Here is an 18,193-nt window from a genome sequence, read left to right on the forward strand (position 1 = left end):
AATGCTGCTGCATTCACAGACCCGAAAAAACGTCTGAATTTAGAGAGGGGACACAGAATGATAAAAAAGGGAAACACAAGAGATAAAGGAAAATTGTTCATTTGTTAACTGTCTTCTGTGGCTCTAGAGGGAACTTTCTAACGTCTTAGAAATAACCTTGACGATGATTGTCCTCTGGCACCGAGAATTATGACACGTTTTACAATTAATGGAGGGAAATGAGACGAGTAGAGGTGAATTTTGACAACCAGGCTTCTATTTCAGTGTCCTTCCTCCCTTCAACACATGCTGGTGTGGTGTGTGTGTGTGAGTGTGTGAGGAGCCTTATCTTCTGTTCCGCTATAATTTACCAAAGGCATGCTTGACTCTGATTGAAATGGCTCTCAGTAAGCCTTCAATTATAGGCAGGGGTCCCAGATTCAGCCATTTAGGCATTACAGTGAGTCTGCCTGAGTGAACACACAGGGGAACCATGCACACACTGAGGGATACGTCAGAAACACTTGCAGTATAAAAAAAGAACAAGCTGAAGGGCCCATCCTAAATATGAGTGGAGGATACAATAACTAGCAATAAATAATTAAAAAAAGACAAATGAAGGAAGGTGTTGGAGGCTGAAATGTGGGAGAAGCAGGCAGGAGAGATAGAGAGGGGGGTAAATTAAAGAAGAGTGGGATGATGTGAGGGAGGAAGACATTGAGAGAAATGACAGAGAGGGGGAAGGGATAAAAGAGGAATGACGTACAAAGGGAAAGCGAGATGAGAGAGACGGAGAGGTGATGTCTGAGACATGAAGGCACTCAGAGAGAGAGAGTTGGAGAGACAGAGATTTAATGGGGTGAGAAAATGAAGAGAAAAGCCGTATCTAAACTAATGGAATTGAAAATAATTTGAGGGACTTTCAGTCTTTTTTTTCCTCTCACAGATGTAGGAATACAACCTGCTCTGGATGTAACACAGTCAATATGAAAGCGTCTCTGCATGTGTACCACTGTCAAAGCTCTGATCCACAGGCACGTTAATGAATCTCATCACTCACAACCATGCCTCCATAACTACACACATAAACACACATACACACATGTAAAAGCTGCCAGTGATCCAGCCTCAGCATCAAAGGTTCAGAGTAACAGGAAGGACAAATTAATAAAACCTGCATTAAGTTTTGGCTACTTGGGAACAACAAAATCAAGCTGTGAACACATGGTCGACAGATCTTCAAGTTATAAGCAAACTTATTTGTTGCTGGTGCTGTAGTTTAGAGACTATACAGTTAAAAATAGGCTATAGACTCCTAGACTTCTTTCCCATTGCCAGTAGAGCAGAGCTGTGTACACGACTCAGCAGCAGACAAGTATGCCTTTCAGTGTGTGTGTGTGTGTGTGTGTGTGTGTGTGTGTGTGTGTGTGGGGTAACACGTTCAAGGTGACAGACAGTGAAACAGTAAAAAAGCAGCATGAATGGAGGACTGTGAAAACTTTACGATGGTTTCTTCTTTTTACATATCCCTCACATATCCAGTCTCTCTTTTAAACTCTGTGCAGACTAATTTGGATTGATGTTTGAGTGCTGTTTGGGCTGTGAGAGATGGTAATTTGTGTTGTTGTGTTGTGAGGAATTTGCATGTTCACGCAGGTGTAGTGTTTCCATTAATGCTGTGACCACTCCAGAGTCATTTGACCTGAGTGAGAATGCTGATTATATCAAAATGCCAGATGCTAGCAGGTGTTCGCAGTATTTTTGTGCAGTGGGAAAGAGGCTTAAGTTTAAATTTGCCATGATCAACTTTGATTTAAATTTAAGATTTTCTTTTGGCATTGATTAAACCTGCTGAAACTCATTTCTGTTTATCAAAATGACATATTTACATGTGTTTTTTTTCATGAAAAAGTCCTTGCATACCTTTCATGACTAAGAGGTAACTCTACATGCCTAATTTATTATGCCCCAATCTGTAAATATGCACGAGTCCATAACCTTCAACTCTACTTGACACTCTGCAACGTTAAAAACATAATTGTAATTGATAGCATGAGCCTTTGACTTGACTACATTATCAAACAGCTAATAATGTGAATATGAGATAAACCTTGTTCATGATTGCAAGCTCTGACAAGTAAAAGTGGTACTTGACTTGCAAAACACTGTGTGTAGCTACACCTGGCTTGCAAATTTGTCAATCCAAGGACATCAAAGGAATGACCCTTGCTACTCTTCCTAGGACTGGCTAGTCCTCGCTTCCTTCCTTTGGTTGGGTTGGTTAGATTCAGGCAAGAGGAGTGAGACTGGTTAGGGTAAGAATCTCAGGATAGGCCAATCAGAGGCAGAGTAAGGTGCGTCATTCCTCTGCTATTGGAAAGGCAGATTTGCACCTTACATCTAATCGTTCTTTTTTTGTTTCGCAAGTTGACGGGACTGGCTCTGCTTTGTGATGTATGAAACGCTGTCTGTTGGAGACTATCATTGATACGCTGTAGTTCCAGGGAGGAGATACACAGCCAATGCTCCTGATGTCTCATAGTCATAATTTTATTTTTTTTAAAAAAAACCATCATATGGACATGTTAACAAGCTTAAAAACTTGATGGGAAAGGGTCTTTAAATGAAACCTGAATTATAAAAAAACACTGCAGCCTAGTTTTACTGTTGCAGCATTTTTGCACATTTGCTGACAGTACTGGACACTCATAAAGGCCTCGGCTCTAATACTCATATATATAAATAATTGTGCTTGGATAGCAGCATGTAAGTGCCTTTGATTGAGCACCACGGTTTTAAAAAAGTAAAGACAAAGAGTCATGTGGACACGGTCACAGTGAAGATGGTGAGCTATGTAAGTTATGCTCTCTCTAATGGAGGACGAAGGATAATTGGGTCATTTCATCACAGCTGAGTGAGTGCGGAAAGGTTAGTGACATAATGGGTTAGACCCTCATTTAAAGACTATTCACAAAACGCCTACAAGACATGAGAGAGAAATGCACAGACTACAACATATAGTGCACGAGATTCTATTTGTCGGCCACAAGCAACATTTTACATGCAGACATGTTGGCAAACGATGAAACTGCCGTGAGTTTGTTCGCCCTGAGAGAGCCGTCCGCACACAACAGCTCTGTGCAGCCAAGACACTGTTACTGGAGTGAAACAGATTTATTTAAGAACAAGATGTCTGAATGCCTACAGCGTGCCCCTCTGCCACTCTCCACAGACTCCCAACACATCTGTTACAGCATCACACACACACACACACACACACACACACACACACATTCACAGGGCGGAGGCTGACTGTGAGACTAAGCTGACATATTAACAACCGAGTATTGTAAAGGCCATGATTTCTATTCTTAGACAAGTTGATATCGCTGAAATGAATGACCTTTATGCTGAAATAGAATGACTTTAATTATCTGTATATCTGTGTGTGTGTGTGTGTGTGTGTGTGTGTGCGTGTGTACTGCAAGAGAGAAGGACCATCGTAGCAGCATGTGTGTGTGCTTGACATGAATACACGCCGGGCTACTTTCACCTGCCAGATCAGATCTGTTACTCTCTCTTCTTCTGCGTCTCTGCTCCTGTTTCTTCTTCGTCCCCTCCCACAGACGGGTTCCCCACCCGCCTTGTCCCCTACTCTCTCCAGTTGCCATGGCGATGGATGACATAGATGAGACTGGGGTCTGGTTAGAAGAAGAGCCGCGATGCTTTGTATTCTCATTGTGTGTGTTTTTCGTCATGTTGCATCACAATTAGCTTGTTCATACCAAAAATGGAAAGACCTCACAACGCTGGCATCTTTTTAAAGCACCGGCCTGTCCCTTCACTCTGATCAACGCACCTTTATTATCCAGTAGACAGCATTGCCAGCATAACAAATGAAAGTCAAGTATCATATTTATCTCGAAAGAAGTACTGTGATGATTATTTTTCCCATTTGACCTTGAGCACACACACAATGTCAGCTAACGCCAGCATGATATATGATGCAAAACCATCCATCACTTTGTGTGTGTGTGATATTTTACAGGGAAACAACACTTGTACACACTTAAATGTTGCAAATGGATTGCTCGACATTTTAGTAAATGCACTCTCTCTTAGAGTCGGGAGAGAAGATCGACACCACTTTAGTGTATGCTAAATATGAAGCTACAGCCATCACCAGGTGAGCTAAGACAGGAAGAAGACAGGAAACGGGTGGAAACTATAAGCCTGGCTCTGTCCAAAACTAACTGCCTACCAGCACCTCACTATCGAAGACATTATATCTGATTTTTTACTAAATAAAATAAACTTTTAGTTCGTCACATTTTAGATGTGCATTAGAAATAAACCTGTTTGTAAAAACCATGCTTCTCCAAATGTTATATTTTATGCAAATTTGTGATAGAAACCAGGGATGATAAGTGACAGTCTGTACTTCTTGTTGTCTCCCAGGTGTTGTACCTGCAGCAGGCCGAGGTCACCAGGGAGCGGGTGTACGCGATGCACCAGTCCAGCATCGATGGTGTGGAGGACATGTCAGCGCTGGCTGAGCTGCACGAGGCCGCTATCATGCACAACCTGTACCAGCGCTACCAGAAGGATAACATCTACGTAAGTGCACTCAGACACGTGTGTGTAAGAGTGTGCAGGTGTGTGTGGCCAAGCATGTGTGTACATTATGTCTTGATGCTCTCGCCTTTCCCTTTTCCAGTAATCTCACATGCATGAGGCTTTTAGTGGGAAACACAAATCATCTTATGAGACACGTTTGCTCTGAGAGGAAAGCTGAAGAGGCGGAGAGTAAAAGGACTATAAAGTGAGAATATTGTGGGAAATCAAATCAACTGTTAAAACAAACTGAACTCCACTTCTTTAAAAATGGAGTCCTTTAGATTTTAATCCTGGTTAAATGGGGACACCAGTGGGGACAAAGAATAACGATAGGTAGCCCTGTCACTCTGTGTGTGTGTGTGTGTGTGTGTGTGTATGTGTGTGTGTGTGTGTAACTTTCCTAGGCACAGAGCTCCAGTCCAGCAGCAGTAGTCTCATGAAAAATCAAAAGATAGAGGGGCTGAGCGAATCAATACACTGTGCACAGCTCTACAATGAAATGAGATTTTATCCCTTTTTTATAGCCAAATTCTGCAGTGGGTTGCAGTAATTGGACAAAATTGCAAGGTCATGCAGAATTCTCATGGATTGGCTGTATTTAAAATCCTGCAGGGACTGACCGGCCTCCAACAGCTCATGGCAATTCAACATATCAAATCAGCCATAAATTAAGGTGTTAAGGGCCCACAAGGGCTGGCTAGAGTTGATGGTGCAGGACACACCACAAAAACTAGGGTGACAGATGCTCACCAATGGCCTAACCTTGACCAATGGTCAGTAGTTCAGAATTATAGTGCAAGTTTATTAATTGTCATTCCATCCATATCTGTAAGAACACAGTGGAGCGAAATAACATTTCTCTGGACTAGTATGCAAATTAAAACATAAATAAAGAGACATTTAAAAGACACTGAGCAGCAGTTAAAAAGAGACAAATGCAATAGATAATAAAGTGCAATACTTATTAAGTGCAACACAGTGCCTGATTTAAAAAGTTAAAATGTTGATTAATACTAAAAACGATACTGTGCAATTCCTACTAGACATAGAGGAGCCGCTACGCTATGCACGAGTCTTGTTTTTTGTGCATATATAGAGAAACCAGGATACAGTGTAGTCAAAAACTGACTCAAGAATCGCACAGAAATGAACTGAAGTGATAATTTGTTCAAGCGTATCTGTCCATAATGAACAGAAGCATTAGCTGATGTCCATAAAAGTCCATTACCCACCTTGCCTTGGGGGTTTCATCTGACCCATGACTGCTGACAACATGAGAAAACAACATTCACTGTTTGTGGTCAAAAGATATTGAGATCAATTGAAACTGGTATGTTTTGATCACGTCCTTGGTGAGCTGAAGGTCTGAAATACTTCCAGAATACAGAACAATACCAGCCTCCCTGGGTGTGACCTAATCTAGATGATGAAATATTTTCCATATACGGATTTCCCTTAAGCTGATCAAAAGAATTTACCCCGCAGTGTGGGTCAGCTTTCTGTGTCACTGTGTGTCCATGTGTTTATGTGTGTGTCTGTGTGTGTGTGTGTGTCTGTGTGTGTGTGTGTGTGCTTCAGCACAGTTTAATATACTGTGTGTGTAGTACACAAAAATGCACAGACAGGGTAATATGACACGATGGATGCTGACCTGAAGATTTTTTGTTTGTAGTGCAGAAAGCAAGGTGACTGTTGCTGCACAGAAATCCAGCCTCTCTCCTGCGTTATTCACTGATTCCTCCTCAGCTTTCTCATAAAAATCTGGTGATTTGTCGCTCGTCACCTCAGCTGTCAGACCTCTATCATAACGTGTTTCCTCATCCTACAGTCCAGATTAATATCAACACAGGGCTTCACATATTTGTACTGTATGTGTTCCTGAGAGCAAATGTGTCACTGCGTGGAGAAAAAAACAACAGAAGAAAAGAAGCAAATAAACCAAATAAAATAAAAGCTACTAATGACACAGAGACAGTACCTGAAATGTCACTGTTTTCAACTGTTTTCAGACTAATATCGGCAGCATCCTGGCAGCCGTCAACCCCTACAAGCAGATCTCAGGTCTGTACGACCCGGAGAGGGTGGAACAGTACTCCAAGCACCACATCGGGGAGCTCCCTCCGCACATCTTTGCCGTGGCCAACGAATGCTACCGCTGCATCTGGAAACGCCACGACAGTCAATGTGTCCTCATCAGGTGAGCTTTAACCACAGAGGAGCTTATTGTGATCATTAAATATGCTGTAACTCTAATTAATGTTTTGTCCATCTATCAGTGTTTGTCCCTAACCCATTTGTGGCTTATGAGACAGTAGGCTACTGGGCACTAACATGCTAAATGCTCCGCCAACTCACAGACTTTGTGGCGGTTTGTGTCTCACTCGAGACATTTTATGTCTTTTTTGTTGTTTTGTGTCTCTCTGAAGTAATTTTATGTCTCTTTAAGTCAGTTTTGTGTTTTATTAAGGCAACTTTGTGTCTTTTTTGGTCATTTTGTATTCCTTGTTAGTCATTTTGTGTCTCTGGGGTAATTTCGTGTTTCTTTGAGACAGTTTTCTGTCTCTCTGAAGAAATGTTTTTCTCTTTGAAGCAATTTTGTGTGTCTCTTTAGGAAAAGTTCTGTCTCTTTGGGATAATTGGGTTTTTTTTTTTTTTGGTTGTTTTGTGTTATTTTCAAGTAATTCTGTGTCTTTTGGGGTCATTTTGCATCTCTTTGTGGTAATTTTGTACCTAATTGGGGTGATTTTGTGTCTGTTTGAGGTTAGATATGCCTCTTTATGTCCTTGTGATTGGGGGCCTGTGCCCGGTAGGCCCGTTCAGTAATCCACCTATGCCCAAGCCATCAATCCATCCTCCTCTTAAATCCTGTATCACAGGGGAATGCACCCTATCCCAGTATGCATTAGATGTGATGGTATTTCCACTTTTAGAAAATCCAACAATTCCTACTGTCCTACTTACCCAGAGTTATGCATGCATTTTGTATGTCTCTGATTATCTGTATGATTTTTTTTTTTTCAGGGAGATCGATACCACCCTATGTCTGTAAATACAAAGCTACGGTCAGGGGACAGATATCTTAACTTGGCTTACAGACACTTTGTATGTTTTTAACAAAAAATTAATGTATTTATTGACAATGAAAAATAAAGTGAAGGCTGAAGGAAGTAGACTGGCAATTCCAAGTTTCAGACATATTGATTTCAGTGGGTGCTTAGGGAGAGACTGAGCTGAGATTAAGTTCAAAGAGTCAAGCTGAAATAACAAGTGATGAAGATCAGATGTAAAACTTAACTAGGAGATGAAATCAAGATCGGATCAGTCTTGGTGGTGAAGATGAATGAATGGCAACCCTCCATTTATAATAATACTTTTAAATAAAGCTGCTGCTGGCCTGCTTGGCTAATCTGTTGGTGGGGTCTTGCTTTCAATTACACTGACACTTTGTCTCACTTTGTATCTTCATTGAGATAGACTGAGAGTCAATGCAATATCTCTGAAGCTATCAAACCTCAGCATCAATTAAACGTCCAGATATGGGAATGTCAGAGAAGGTCACAGCGTATTTAATTAAATTGTGTGTGTGTGTGTTTTGTGTGTGTCCTTCAGTGGCGAGTCAGGGGCAGGGAAGACGGAGAGCACCAAACTGTTGCTTCAGTTCCTGTCAGTGATGAGCCAAAACTCAGCCGGGACTTCTCCATCAGAGAAAAGTACACGAGTGGAGCAGGCCATCGTACAAAGCAGGTACAGAGGAGCAAAGTAAAGTGTTCCTTTACTAATACTGCTAGAACTGTTTAAAGGATTTTTTGGACAAGTCAGAGTCAAGTCTGAAGTTATTCGAAAGACGTTCAGGTCAAGTTTTAATTTTTGTAATAGGACAATATAACTAACTTAAAAATATTCCAGGTCATGTCACAAGTTTTATGAAAGTTTCAAGTCTTAAAGGACCCGACTCATTAAGTCATATGTATTCAGAAGTCTATAAGGTCTCTAAATGCTGACTAGGGCAGTAACTAACTATTATTTTCATTATCAGCTGACCTGCTGATTATTTTCTCTTGGCATTGATGAATCATTTGGTACAAAAAATGCCTTTCACAGTTTACAAGAGACATATTGTGAATTTTCTGCCCAAAAAACAGCTTAAAAGGAAACATATTCAGTGCTAAGTAATTTAGAGTGATATAAAAAAGAGATAAGCAGAAAATCTACATATTTGGGGTGCTGATAGCATTAAAAAATTGGCATCTTTTCTTAAAAAATGACTAAAACAATAAATTAAGTATTAAAAACAGTTGCTGATTAAATTTCTGTGGATCAAGAAATCAGTGAATGGACTCACTTTTGCACCTTTAATGCTAACCATTAAAATCCCATTTTGAAATGTAATATTGTTGTTTTTTTGACACTGGGATCAAATCTACTCTGTGCATGGTAGTAATAATTCAAAATTTAAGGTGTGTGAACCTGTGCAAGACGGTTTTATCTGTCTTTTATTGTTCTAGAAATGTAGCAAGTCGAAACCTAAGACTAGAAGGATTTTGTTTTCAAGTCTTGAGTCAAATCAAGCCTTTAGGGAACCAGTGAGCAAATCCAGACACTGTGTTAGAGCTAAGTAATCAGTGTTTGGACTGGGCACTAATGGATGTGTGTTATTATATTAATATGAAGCAGAGCACTGCTGAAAAGATCAAGTCAGTTTCCCATAGAGGAGTAAATATCTGCAAATAATGTTGCTTTTGGAGAAACACACAATAAATAGCATCTGCAGCACTTGGTGGATATACTATATCCTATACTGCATTCACAGATAAATAAAACCAAAATGCACTAACAGCAGTTTTCACTCTGTGCAGCCCCATCATGGAAGCGTTTGGTAATGCAAAGACTGTTTACAACAACAACTCCAGTCGCTTTGGGAAATTCATCCAACTTCACTTCTCCGAGGGCGGAAACATCCAGGGAGGCTGCGTCATTGACTGTATCCCTTTTATATATGTAAAAACATGTTAATTTGTTTTAAATGTACTAAGACATGCTTTTATTATTAAGCTATTATTTGAAATAAGGTATGCTATATTTGCGAAAAACTGTTTCCATTGTTGTTTCCTTGACTCACTACCTTTCAGATTTACTAGAAAAGGTAACCACGTCTGCAGCCGCCTCATATCAAGTTTAAAATACATTAGGAGTGATTTGTCAGTTCTGTACTGTGAATAATGATGAAATGTTTAACGTTGGCTTTCCTGGATTGATTTTGCTCTAGAACCGAGTGGTACGACAAAACCCCGGAGAACGAAACTACCACATCTTCTACGCTTTGCTGGCGGGCGCTAGCAAAGACCATAAAAGTAAGAAAAAGCATACACATGTTCAGATATTGTTTTGAAGGTTTGATGTGTCGGCCATAAAGAAACAGTATTCGCAATGCATTTATAACAAACGGGAAAATCTGGAGATACAAAGACATCAATATGTGCATGTTTGTGTAATTTCACTGCAACGTTTCCAGACTGACTCCACACACACTACACAGTTAAGTGCAGTTAAGTGCCTTAATGTGGATCTCTCCCAGTATCACCCTGACATTATATATCTCTTCTATCAGGCCTATACTTCCTGGAGGACCCTCCCGAATCTTTCCACTACCTCAGCCAATCAGGATGTCTGAAGGACAAGAGCCTGAACGACAAAGAGCTGTATAACAGTGTTATGGTCAGTTTGACTGCTTCACTCTGTTTGTCTTTTCTCATGTCCTGTCTTTGTCAATATTTAAGTTTTCAAACATTTCCCGGGGACAAAAGCTGATGTGGAAGAAGAAATGATCAAACTAAAAAGGATCCATTACTGTCAGTTATCTTTGTAATCTAAAGTGATTTTCTAGGATGAAACGAGCCACACTAAACAACAGCTGTCTATGCAAGTTCTTAACCTCAACAAGCTTTTTACCTCCAGTAAAAAGCTTGTTCTTCGTTTTGTTATTCCATTTGTCTGTATGATATGAACAGACTCCCATTGAATTCAAAAAGGCATCTTGGAAGACAAAACTTTTAATTTGGATCACAATGTGGTTGTTATTTAACCGTAATTACAAAACTAACAGACATAGGCCACGTTCAAACTGCAGGTTTAAGTGGCCCAAATCTGATTTTATTGCTCATTTATGGCTCCAATCTGTTATTTCACAATAGTGCAAACAGCACGAATCACAAGTAATCTGATCTTTTCAGCTTTGCTTTTGGCATCTTTCATATGTGGACCTATACAGATCTGACTTAATCGAATGCAACCTAGCATTACATGAAGTACAACTGATAGAAATTATCTCCCTTAAATGTCCCTAAATATACACCCTTTCCTAGATTTATAAGTGCCGTCTTTGGAGTTTTTTTTCTTGTAAATAAGCAGAAAATTTTGTAAAGTCCAAAAAACACCATTTATCAAACCTCTGTGAGTCGTGCTTTGATGCTGAATCAGCGGCCATAGTGGCTGAGATAGAAGTGTTAAAAACACTTCTGCTTTTGGTAGCACCTAATCTCTTTCCTTGTGATTTTTTCTGTGTGTAGGAGGCGCTGAAGGTGTTGCAGTTCACAGAGGAGGAGATCAGAGACATGTTTAAGCTGCTGTCGGGAGTCTTACAGCTGGGAAACATCGAGTTCATGACTGCAGGAGGAGCCCAGATCACCACCAAGCAAGGTTGGTGCACGGCTGAAGCAAGTTAGGGAAAGTAAAAGTTGAGAAGTTGTGTTGCAGAAGTGAAATACATTTTTGCTCATCTTTCAGTGGTCACTAATGCCAGCGAGCTGCTGGGGCTGGACGCCTTCCAGCTGTCTGAAGTCCTGACTCAGCGCTCCATAATCCTCAGAGGAGAGGAAATCTGCTCTCCACTCACTATAGAGCAGGTCAGCAGGCATACACATATATATCCACACATTTATTCTCCATCTCTCTATCGATCTCTGGCTCTTCCCGACACACTCACGCTCCCCCTCGGGTTTCTGTCTCATACCTACAGGCCGTGGATTCCCGGGACTCTGTTGCCATGGCGTTATACTCGCAGTGTTTCTCCTGGATCATCCTCAAGATCAATCAGAAGATCAAGGGGAAGGAAAACTTTAAATCAATTGGCATCCTCGACATCTTTGGCTTTGAGAACTTTGAGGTCAGAACTTTGAGTTGTTTTGCTCGAAGCGGTTTTCTGTGTACCACTTATCCACATGCGTGCAGATCTGTACACGAGACGTGTCTTTGCTTCCAGGTGAATCGGTTCGAGCAGTTTAACATCAACTACGCCAACGAGAAGCTTCAGGAGTACTTCAACAAGCATATCTTTTCTCTGGAGCAGCTCGAGTACAACAGGTAACATACATTTTATCCATCTACAAACCCCTGCTACAAACTAAAAGCTGCTTTTTAAATCTCCCATGTTATGTTGCACACATAACACGCCATCAAAACGTCACACCCATCCTGCCCATGGTCCCATCTTCCCGGCCGTTATGTGTGTACAGACATCGTTTCTGCGCTGATACTACCTCCTGTGACAGCTTAAAGGCGAAACCACTCTGTCCCCTTTCCACGATCGGACATTATTTACAGAACGAAGAGGCGGCATAATGGCGCAATTTTTTTATTTATTTTTTTGTTGATCTATCTCTTATTTGTTTGTTTTTTAACGTATCTTTGCTTTATCCCCTGATGTGATGTCATCTTCCTTTATGCTATCATACATTATTTTTATAGTCTTTTGTTGCAATTATATTTTCTAATACTGTACTCATTTAGCACAAACTGCCTTTCGAGATCTGCCTGTTTTATGACTTTTATTCCTTTAATTTGCTTTATTCTTGTTGACTTTTTTTATACCATTTTATTCTTGCCTCTTTGTTTGACCTTCCTCTGTTTGTTGATGTTTATTTTATTATTCTCTGAGTTCCTGCCTTTGTTTTGTTTGTCAAAGCACTTTGTAAACAACTGTTTTTTAAAGGTGCTATATAAATAAAGTTATTATTATTATTATTATTATTATTATTATTAGTAGTTAGTAGTAGTAGTAGTAGTAGTAGTAGTATTACAACAAAAAGATGCAAAACAACCATAAAGTCTGTGTGTGTCACTCCTATGTAAGAGAGGTGGTGGGGCCCTTGGCATGTCTGTGCCCAGGGGCCCACTGTCTCATAAGCTGCCCATGTTTAGTTGAACAGAGTTACAAAACTGTGTCCTTTATACTATTTTCTGTTAAGCTGAGAAATGTCTAAAGTTAGTGCCATGTATGAATCTTTTTGGTTGACTCTCCACAGGGAAGGTGTCCAGTGGGACGCCATAGACTGGATGGACAATGCAGAGTGCCTCGACCTGATAGAGAAGGTAGGAAATTGTCGTGACTTTTAATACAAAAAGTTCAGTTTTCGTCAATCAGCTTTGGGTGGAAATGAGTTAAAATAGTGGCTGTTGGCTGCTTCAGACGCTCTCTAGAAACTAATGTAATTGATGTCTTAGAAAGTGGTGCTGATGCGAGAACATGATGTTTTTTTTTCTGTCTCTTAGAAACTGGGTTTGCTGGCACTTGTGAATGAAGAAAGTCGATTCCCCAAAGGAACTGACTTCACTCTGTTGGAGAAGTTGCACAGCCGACACTCTGTGAGTTATTTACACACACACACACACACACACACACACACACTGCTGTGCTGGTATTAAATGCCACATTATGTTTCATTTTTTTTGCACTTCTTTCCTGTTTTCTGCAGACAAACCCTTACTATGTTAAGCCCAGACTTGCTGAGTATCAGTTTGGTATCAAACATTATGCCGGGGAGGTGAGTAACGCACTAACTGAGCTGCTTCATGTTAACAGACTGCATTTGTTACTGTGTGAAGTCTGAGATTTATTAATAATGAATGTGTGTGTCTTTGTCAGGTCCTGTATGATGTTAGAGGGATCCTGGAGAAGAACAGAGACACGTTCAGAGATGACATCCTCAACATGCTCAAGGACAGCAGGCAGGACTTTCACTTACATTAAACTGATAGTTTACTGGGACTGTAATAAGTCCTGAGATTGTTTTGAGTAATCAGTTCAGTTATTGAAGTTGATTTCTTTTTACATTTTTGATCTGATATAAATATTTGATGTCAATTTGTTCTTCAATGACTAGCATTAAGCTGTCATTGGGTAAAAAGCTAGAATCCAAAAATTGTCAAATGCCAACCTTTTAGTGATAAAAGTAAAAAAGTGTTTCTGATGGGCTTAGAGAACAAAGTGGCAAGAATCAAATAAGTTTTTACCTTCAACCTATATAATTTGAGTTATATAAAGGGTAGAGTAACAGTGTTTTGCTAAGGTCTGTGACGTGTCAGAATTTGTGAACGCTAACCCGTAAAACTGTGGCTCACAGATTTCAGTGTAAAAACAGGTGAAACTTCTATGAAAATGTCTACATTATCCATCTTTAGCTCATTTCTGTGCTTGATTTTTTACCTTCTAAAGTTGATCATCCTTAGTATTTCCACTGAAAAACTTATGATATGCAGATCTGTAATCCGTCATATTTCTGTTGCCTCTCAGGCTGGACTTCATCTACGACTTATTTGAGAAGGTCGGCAGCAGGAATAATGAGGAGAAGATGGGAACAGCCAGACGCAAACCCACCGTGAGCTCCCAGTTCAGGGTAAGTGATGCAAGTAGTTTAGGATTATTAGATACCTAACCAATGTATAATCATAATAACATAATATATAATCAGCAGTACGAATGATATCCCTACTGATGGCGTAATTATGTAAAGCTTCATAGGTTAGGTTTAGGGAGAGAAACATGGTGAAAACATACCTTTAAAGAACTCAAAGTTCACTATGTTTGACATGGTACATGAACACCGGTCACCCTGGGGGAGAGTCCTGTGTCTGTTTGACCAATCCACCACCTCAACCTGCCTCTTTACGAAGACTGTCACTCTTTATACTACGTCCTTCTTTACTCACGTCAGCACACTGGTCCCCTGATGGCAGTCTCCATGAGTATGTGGGTGATATACAAATTCTGCTGGATTACTTTTCATAGGTACAAGTACAAACAGTGCATGAGAACAGCCTGACCCAACATAACAACCAGCACATAATGAAGAGTCTAGAGCTAAGCACCGCAGGGAGCTGAGGGTATAGTTATGCTTAGTCTTAAAAATGTCAGAAATTAGCCTTAGATGACATCTTAAAATGTTCTTTTTTAGTTTAACACACAGTCCAAAATACAAATATCACTTAACAGTGACATAAAAAAGAGAAGCAGCACACATCCTGAATTTTAAATTGAAAACAGTAAATATTAGCATTGTTCGTTGATATATTAAATGATTAAATGATCTGTTGCTCAGCTAAGAGATTCAATGACTAGCCTCAGCACCACGAAGATTTAAGTGCTAAAAATGAGCTCTTTGAACAGACTATTTTTCAAGGGTTTTCCTCTCTTACATGTAATGTTCACTGAGGGACTTATTATGGTAATTTTGTTTAATGCCATACGAAATAAATTTCTTTCCATCACCTCAGGACTCCCTTCATGCTCTCATGGCCACTCTGAGCGTGTCCAACCCTTTCTTCATCCGCTGCATTAAGCCCAACATGAAAAAGGTCAGTCTGCTTCTGTCTCACACCTCTTCTAAGTTCCTAAATTCAAATGAATGTTGTCTCAGAGCCTGATTGACAATCACGCCATGAAGTTTCAGTTTCATGTTGAATAATTTTTCTTATTTTATTCGTAGAATCCAAATGTGTTTGACCCAGAGGTCGTCCTGAACCAGCTGAGATATTCTGGGATGTTGGAGACTGTGAAGATCCGTCGGGCCGGGTTCCCGGTCCGCAGAACCTTCAAAGATTTCTCCTCTAGGTAATAATCTCTGAATCTACTTTTATCTTATCTTTCATCTTGTGTGTGTTTGTGTGCGTGTCTCTGAATTTTCACCCCTTTCTGCTGAGATCTCTCTTTTGTTTTGTCCCTCACAACTTGTCCTGTCTTTTCTGCTTGCCAGGTATAAAATCATTATGAAAGAGAAATCATCAGCAGCAGCAGCAGCAGCAGGAGACGATAAGAAGAAAAGTACAGACCTTCTCACCAAATATGACAAGACCAAGAAAGAGTGGCAGCTGGGCAAGACCAAGGTACGATTTGAAAGTTTTTGGCAACACCCCTTACTGATTCTAGATAGCTGTCATGACTGAAATTTTGAAACAACTTGCAACAATGCACGTTTGATCCGTCATTCAATAGGTTTTCTCTACATTATATTCAATGTCTTTCCTGCTAACCTTCACCTTCGTTCTGCAGGTGTTTATGAAAGAGTCTCTGGAGCAGCGTTTGGAGAAAGACAGGGATGAAGTCCGAAGTCAGGCTGCCATGATAATTCGAGCCCATCTGCTAACTTTCTCTGCCAAGTAAGAGCATCCTAGTAGAATCTAACACTTTTTTTGTGAGCCAGGACTCACTGTCTTATCTCCACAAAGTGTAAGCCTGCGTGTGAGTGTGTGTATCCATCTATATGCAGCTAAAGCCGCAAACTATTGAGTCAGCGTAATATTTTGTGCGCACATTTAGTCTGTGCATTAGTCCTGCTGCTCAAGGACCTATCAGGATTGCACAGATTTGTACTTGTTTGAACCTGTTTTATTCCATCATGAACTTTTCGATAGTGGCCGCAAGTTTTGTGGAAATCAAATCAGCCAAAACCTACATGAATTATCATCAATTGCAGGTCACATTGTCACCTTTGTCATGACTAAAAGACTGAAGCATCTGCAGATTAATTCCACAACCGATCTGTTATGATCCACCAAAGTTAGGCAGGATACAAGATGACAAGAGTCAACATATTTTGTTATCTTTGCCGTTATCTTGACTATAAGGAAGCCTGGAGGGACAACTTCACCAGATGCTGTTGCGACCCGGTTTTCCAAAGATTTATGTCTTTGTTTGAGTTGTTAAAAATAAATTCAACCTTGCAATAATATCAGATCTATATTGAGGACTGAGGAAAACTCAATCTGCTCTGTACAACAGGTCCATCAAAAATACTTCTGACACGCACTGTGCCACATCTGCTGGTGTTAAAAGAACCGTCTAGAGTGGCCTGGAGGAGATCTTTCTACTGAGTGCACTTCTTCTAGTTTTATATCTGTTCCCATTTTGTCCACAGGAAGCACTTCAAGCGTGTCCGCACCAGTGTCGTCACTCTCCAGAAAAACCTCAGAAGACACATCCAACGCCAGCGGTTCGTGAAGCAGCGCAAGGCAGTGCTGGTGCTGCAGAGACACCGGCGAGGCCAGGTGGCACGTACTCGAGTCCGAAAGCTCAGAGAGGAGAAGAAGAAGACGGAGGAAGAAAAGAAGAAGAAAGAGGAGGAGGAGAAGAAGATGGCAGGCGAAGGGAAGCAAGAGGGAGTCAGTGAAGGAGCGCCGAAGAAGGAAGATGACAGTGCTGCTGCTTCAGTACGTTTTTTTCTCTAACTCTAAAAAACTTGATATCACATCTTCTCCTGATGATTTAAAGAATAAAGCAAACGTTCAATATGCTCCTTCTCTTCTCTCCTCTCATATAGAACGAGGCCCGGCAGATGGAGGAGATCCTCCAGTTGGAGCGAGAGATCGAGCGCCTGCAGAAAAAGAGAGAGGACGAGGTGTCCCAGCTGTGCGAGTCCTCCAAACAGGAGCTGCAGCTGCGCCGGGACGCCGAGCTGAAACGGATGAAGAAGGAGGCGTCCCGCAAAGCCACGGAGCTCATCGACCTCCTGAATTTCGGAGGCGTGGACCCCTCACTGGGAGCAGTCGCAGCCAAGCCTGCTGCAGAAGCGAAAGCTCCAAAAGCTGCCAGCAGAGGTGCGTCCAAGGAAGAGGAGGTGGACGAAGGGTTTCATGCTGAGGAGGAGTGCATCCCGCTCCCAGACTTCCCTCCTCCTGCTGAGACCGATGCAATTGATCAGGACATATTTGCTCACCTCCCACCTCCCCCGCCTGCTTTTGCAGAGGGGACAGTCCCTCCTGCACCTCCTCCGCCACCTCCTCTCCCCACAGATGGTGCACCTGTTGCTGGAATTCCTCCCCCTCCTCCTCTACCTCCACCTGGAGATGGCTCCGCTGGCCCTCCACCACCTCCTCCTCCTCCTCCTCCACCACCACCACCTCCCCCAGGAGACGGGGAGAAAAAAGATGGAGCCAAGCCAGACCAGGAGAGGAAGGTGAGCATGGTGGACAGCCTGGTGGACGGGGAGGAGCCCATCTACAGCATGCCGGCAGACACCGAGTCAGATTACGACCAAGAGGATGAGGAGGGGTCCGTCACTGCAGGAGACGACAGCTCCGTATCAGGGAGCAACCGAGGGAGCGCTGCAGTGACGGATGACGAGCACCCGAGGAAGTCGACCTGCACGAACGCCAGCATCGAGTCCTACAGAGGCAGCTCTGACTCTGTGAGGACACACACTCACACGCATCCTCACACGCGTGCACGCAGATATGTATGAGCAGCTACGCAGCGAAAATTTAAAAATCATGATGTAATGACCTGAATTTGCATGCATTTGTTATTATATACAAAATTAATTGTTAC

At 41.4% G+C, this 18,193-nt stretch overlaps 1 protein-coding gene across 1 annotated transcript in view; it reads left to right on the forward strand.

Moving 5' to 3' along the window:
• myo10l1 (myosin X, like 1) overlaps positions 1-18,193 on the forward strand; it is a 58,787-nt gene that overhangs the window by 25,775 nt on the left and 14,819 nt on the right. The window contains exons 3-24 of the mRNA XM_042500880.1: positions 4,438-4,596; positions 6,606-6,793; positions 8,206-8,340; positions 9,453-9,577; positions 9,726-9,739; positions 9,863-9,947; positions 10,205-10,311; positions 11,163-11,292; positions 11,380-11,498; positions 11,612-11,758; positions 11,855-11,955; positions 12,897-12,963; positions 13,144-13,236; positions 13,347-13,415; positions 13,517-13,599; positions 14,165-14,267; positions 15,145-15,225; positions 15,357-15,481; positions 15,624-15,753; positions 15,920-16,026; positions 16,785-17,076; positions 17,187-18,053. Of these exons, the coding sequence (XP_042356814.1) occupies positions 4,438-4,596; positions 6,606-6,793; positions 8,206-8,340; positions 9,453-9,577; positions 9,726-9,739; positions 9,863-9,947; positions 10,205-10,311; positions 11,163-11,292; positions 11,380-11,498; positions 11,612-11,758; positions 11,855-11,955; positions 12,897-12,963; positions 13,144-13,236; positions 13,347-13,415; positions 13,517-13,599; positions 14,165-14,267; positions 15,145-15,225; positions 15,357-15,481; positions 15,624-15,753; positions 15,920-16,026; positions 16,785-17,076; positions 17,187-18,053 (3,327 nt within the window). The remainder of the gene's footprint in view (positions 1-4,437; positions 4,597-6,605; positions 6,794-8,205; positions 8,341-9,452; positions 9,578-9,725; positions 9,740-9,862; positions 9,948-10,204; positions 10,312-11,162; positions 11,293-11,379; positions 11,499-11,611; positions 11,759-11,854; positions 11,956-12,896; positions 12,964-13,143; positions 13,237-13,346; positions 13,416-13,516; positions 13,600-14,164; positions 14,268-15,144; positions 15,226-15,356; positions 15,482-15,623; positions 15,754-15,919; positions 16,027-16,784; positions 17,077-17,186; positions 18,054-18,193) is intronic.

Source organism: Plectropomus leopardus, chromosome 14 (assembly GCF_008729295.1).
Source record: "Plectropomus leopardus isolate mb chromosome 14, YSFRI_Pleo_2.0, whole genome shotgun sequence".
NCBI lineage: Eukaryota > Metazoa > Chordata > Actinopteri > Perciformes > Serranidae > Plectropomus > Plectropomus leopardus.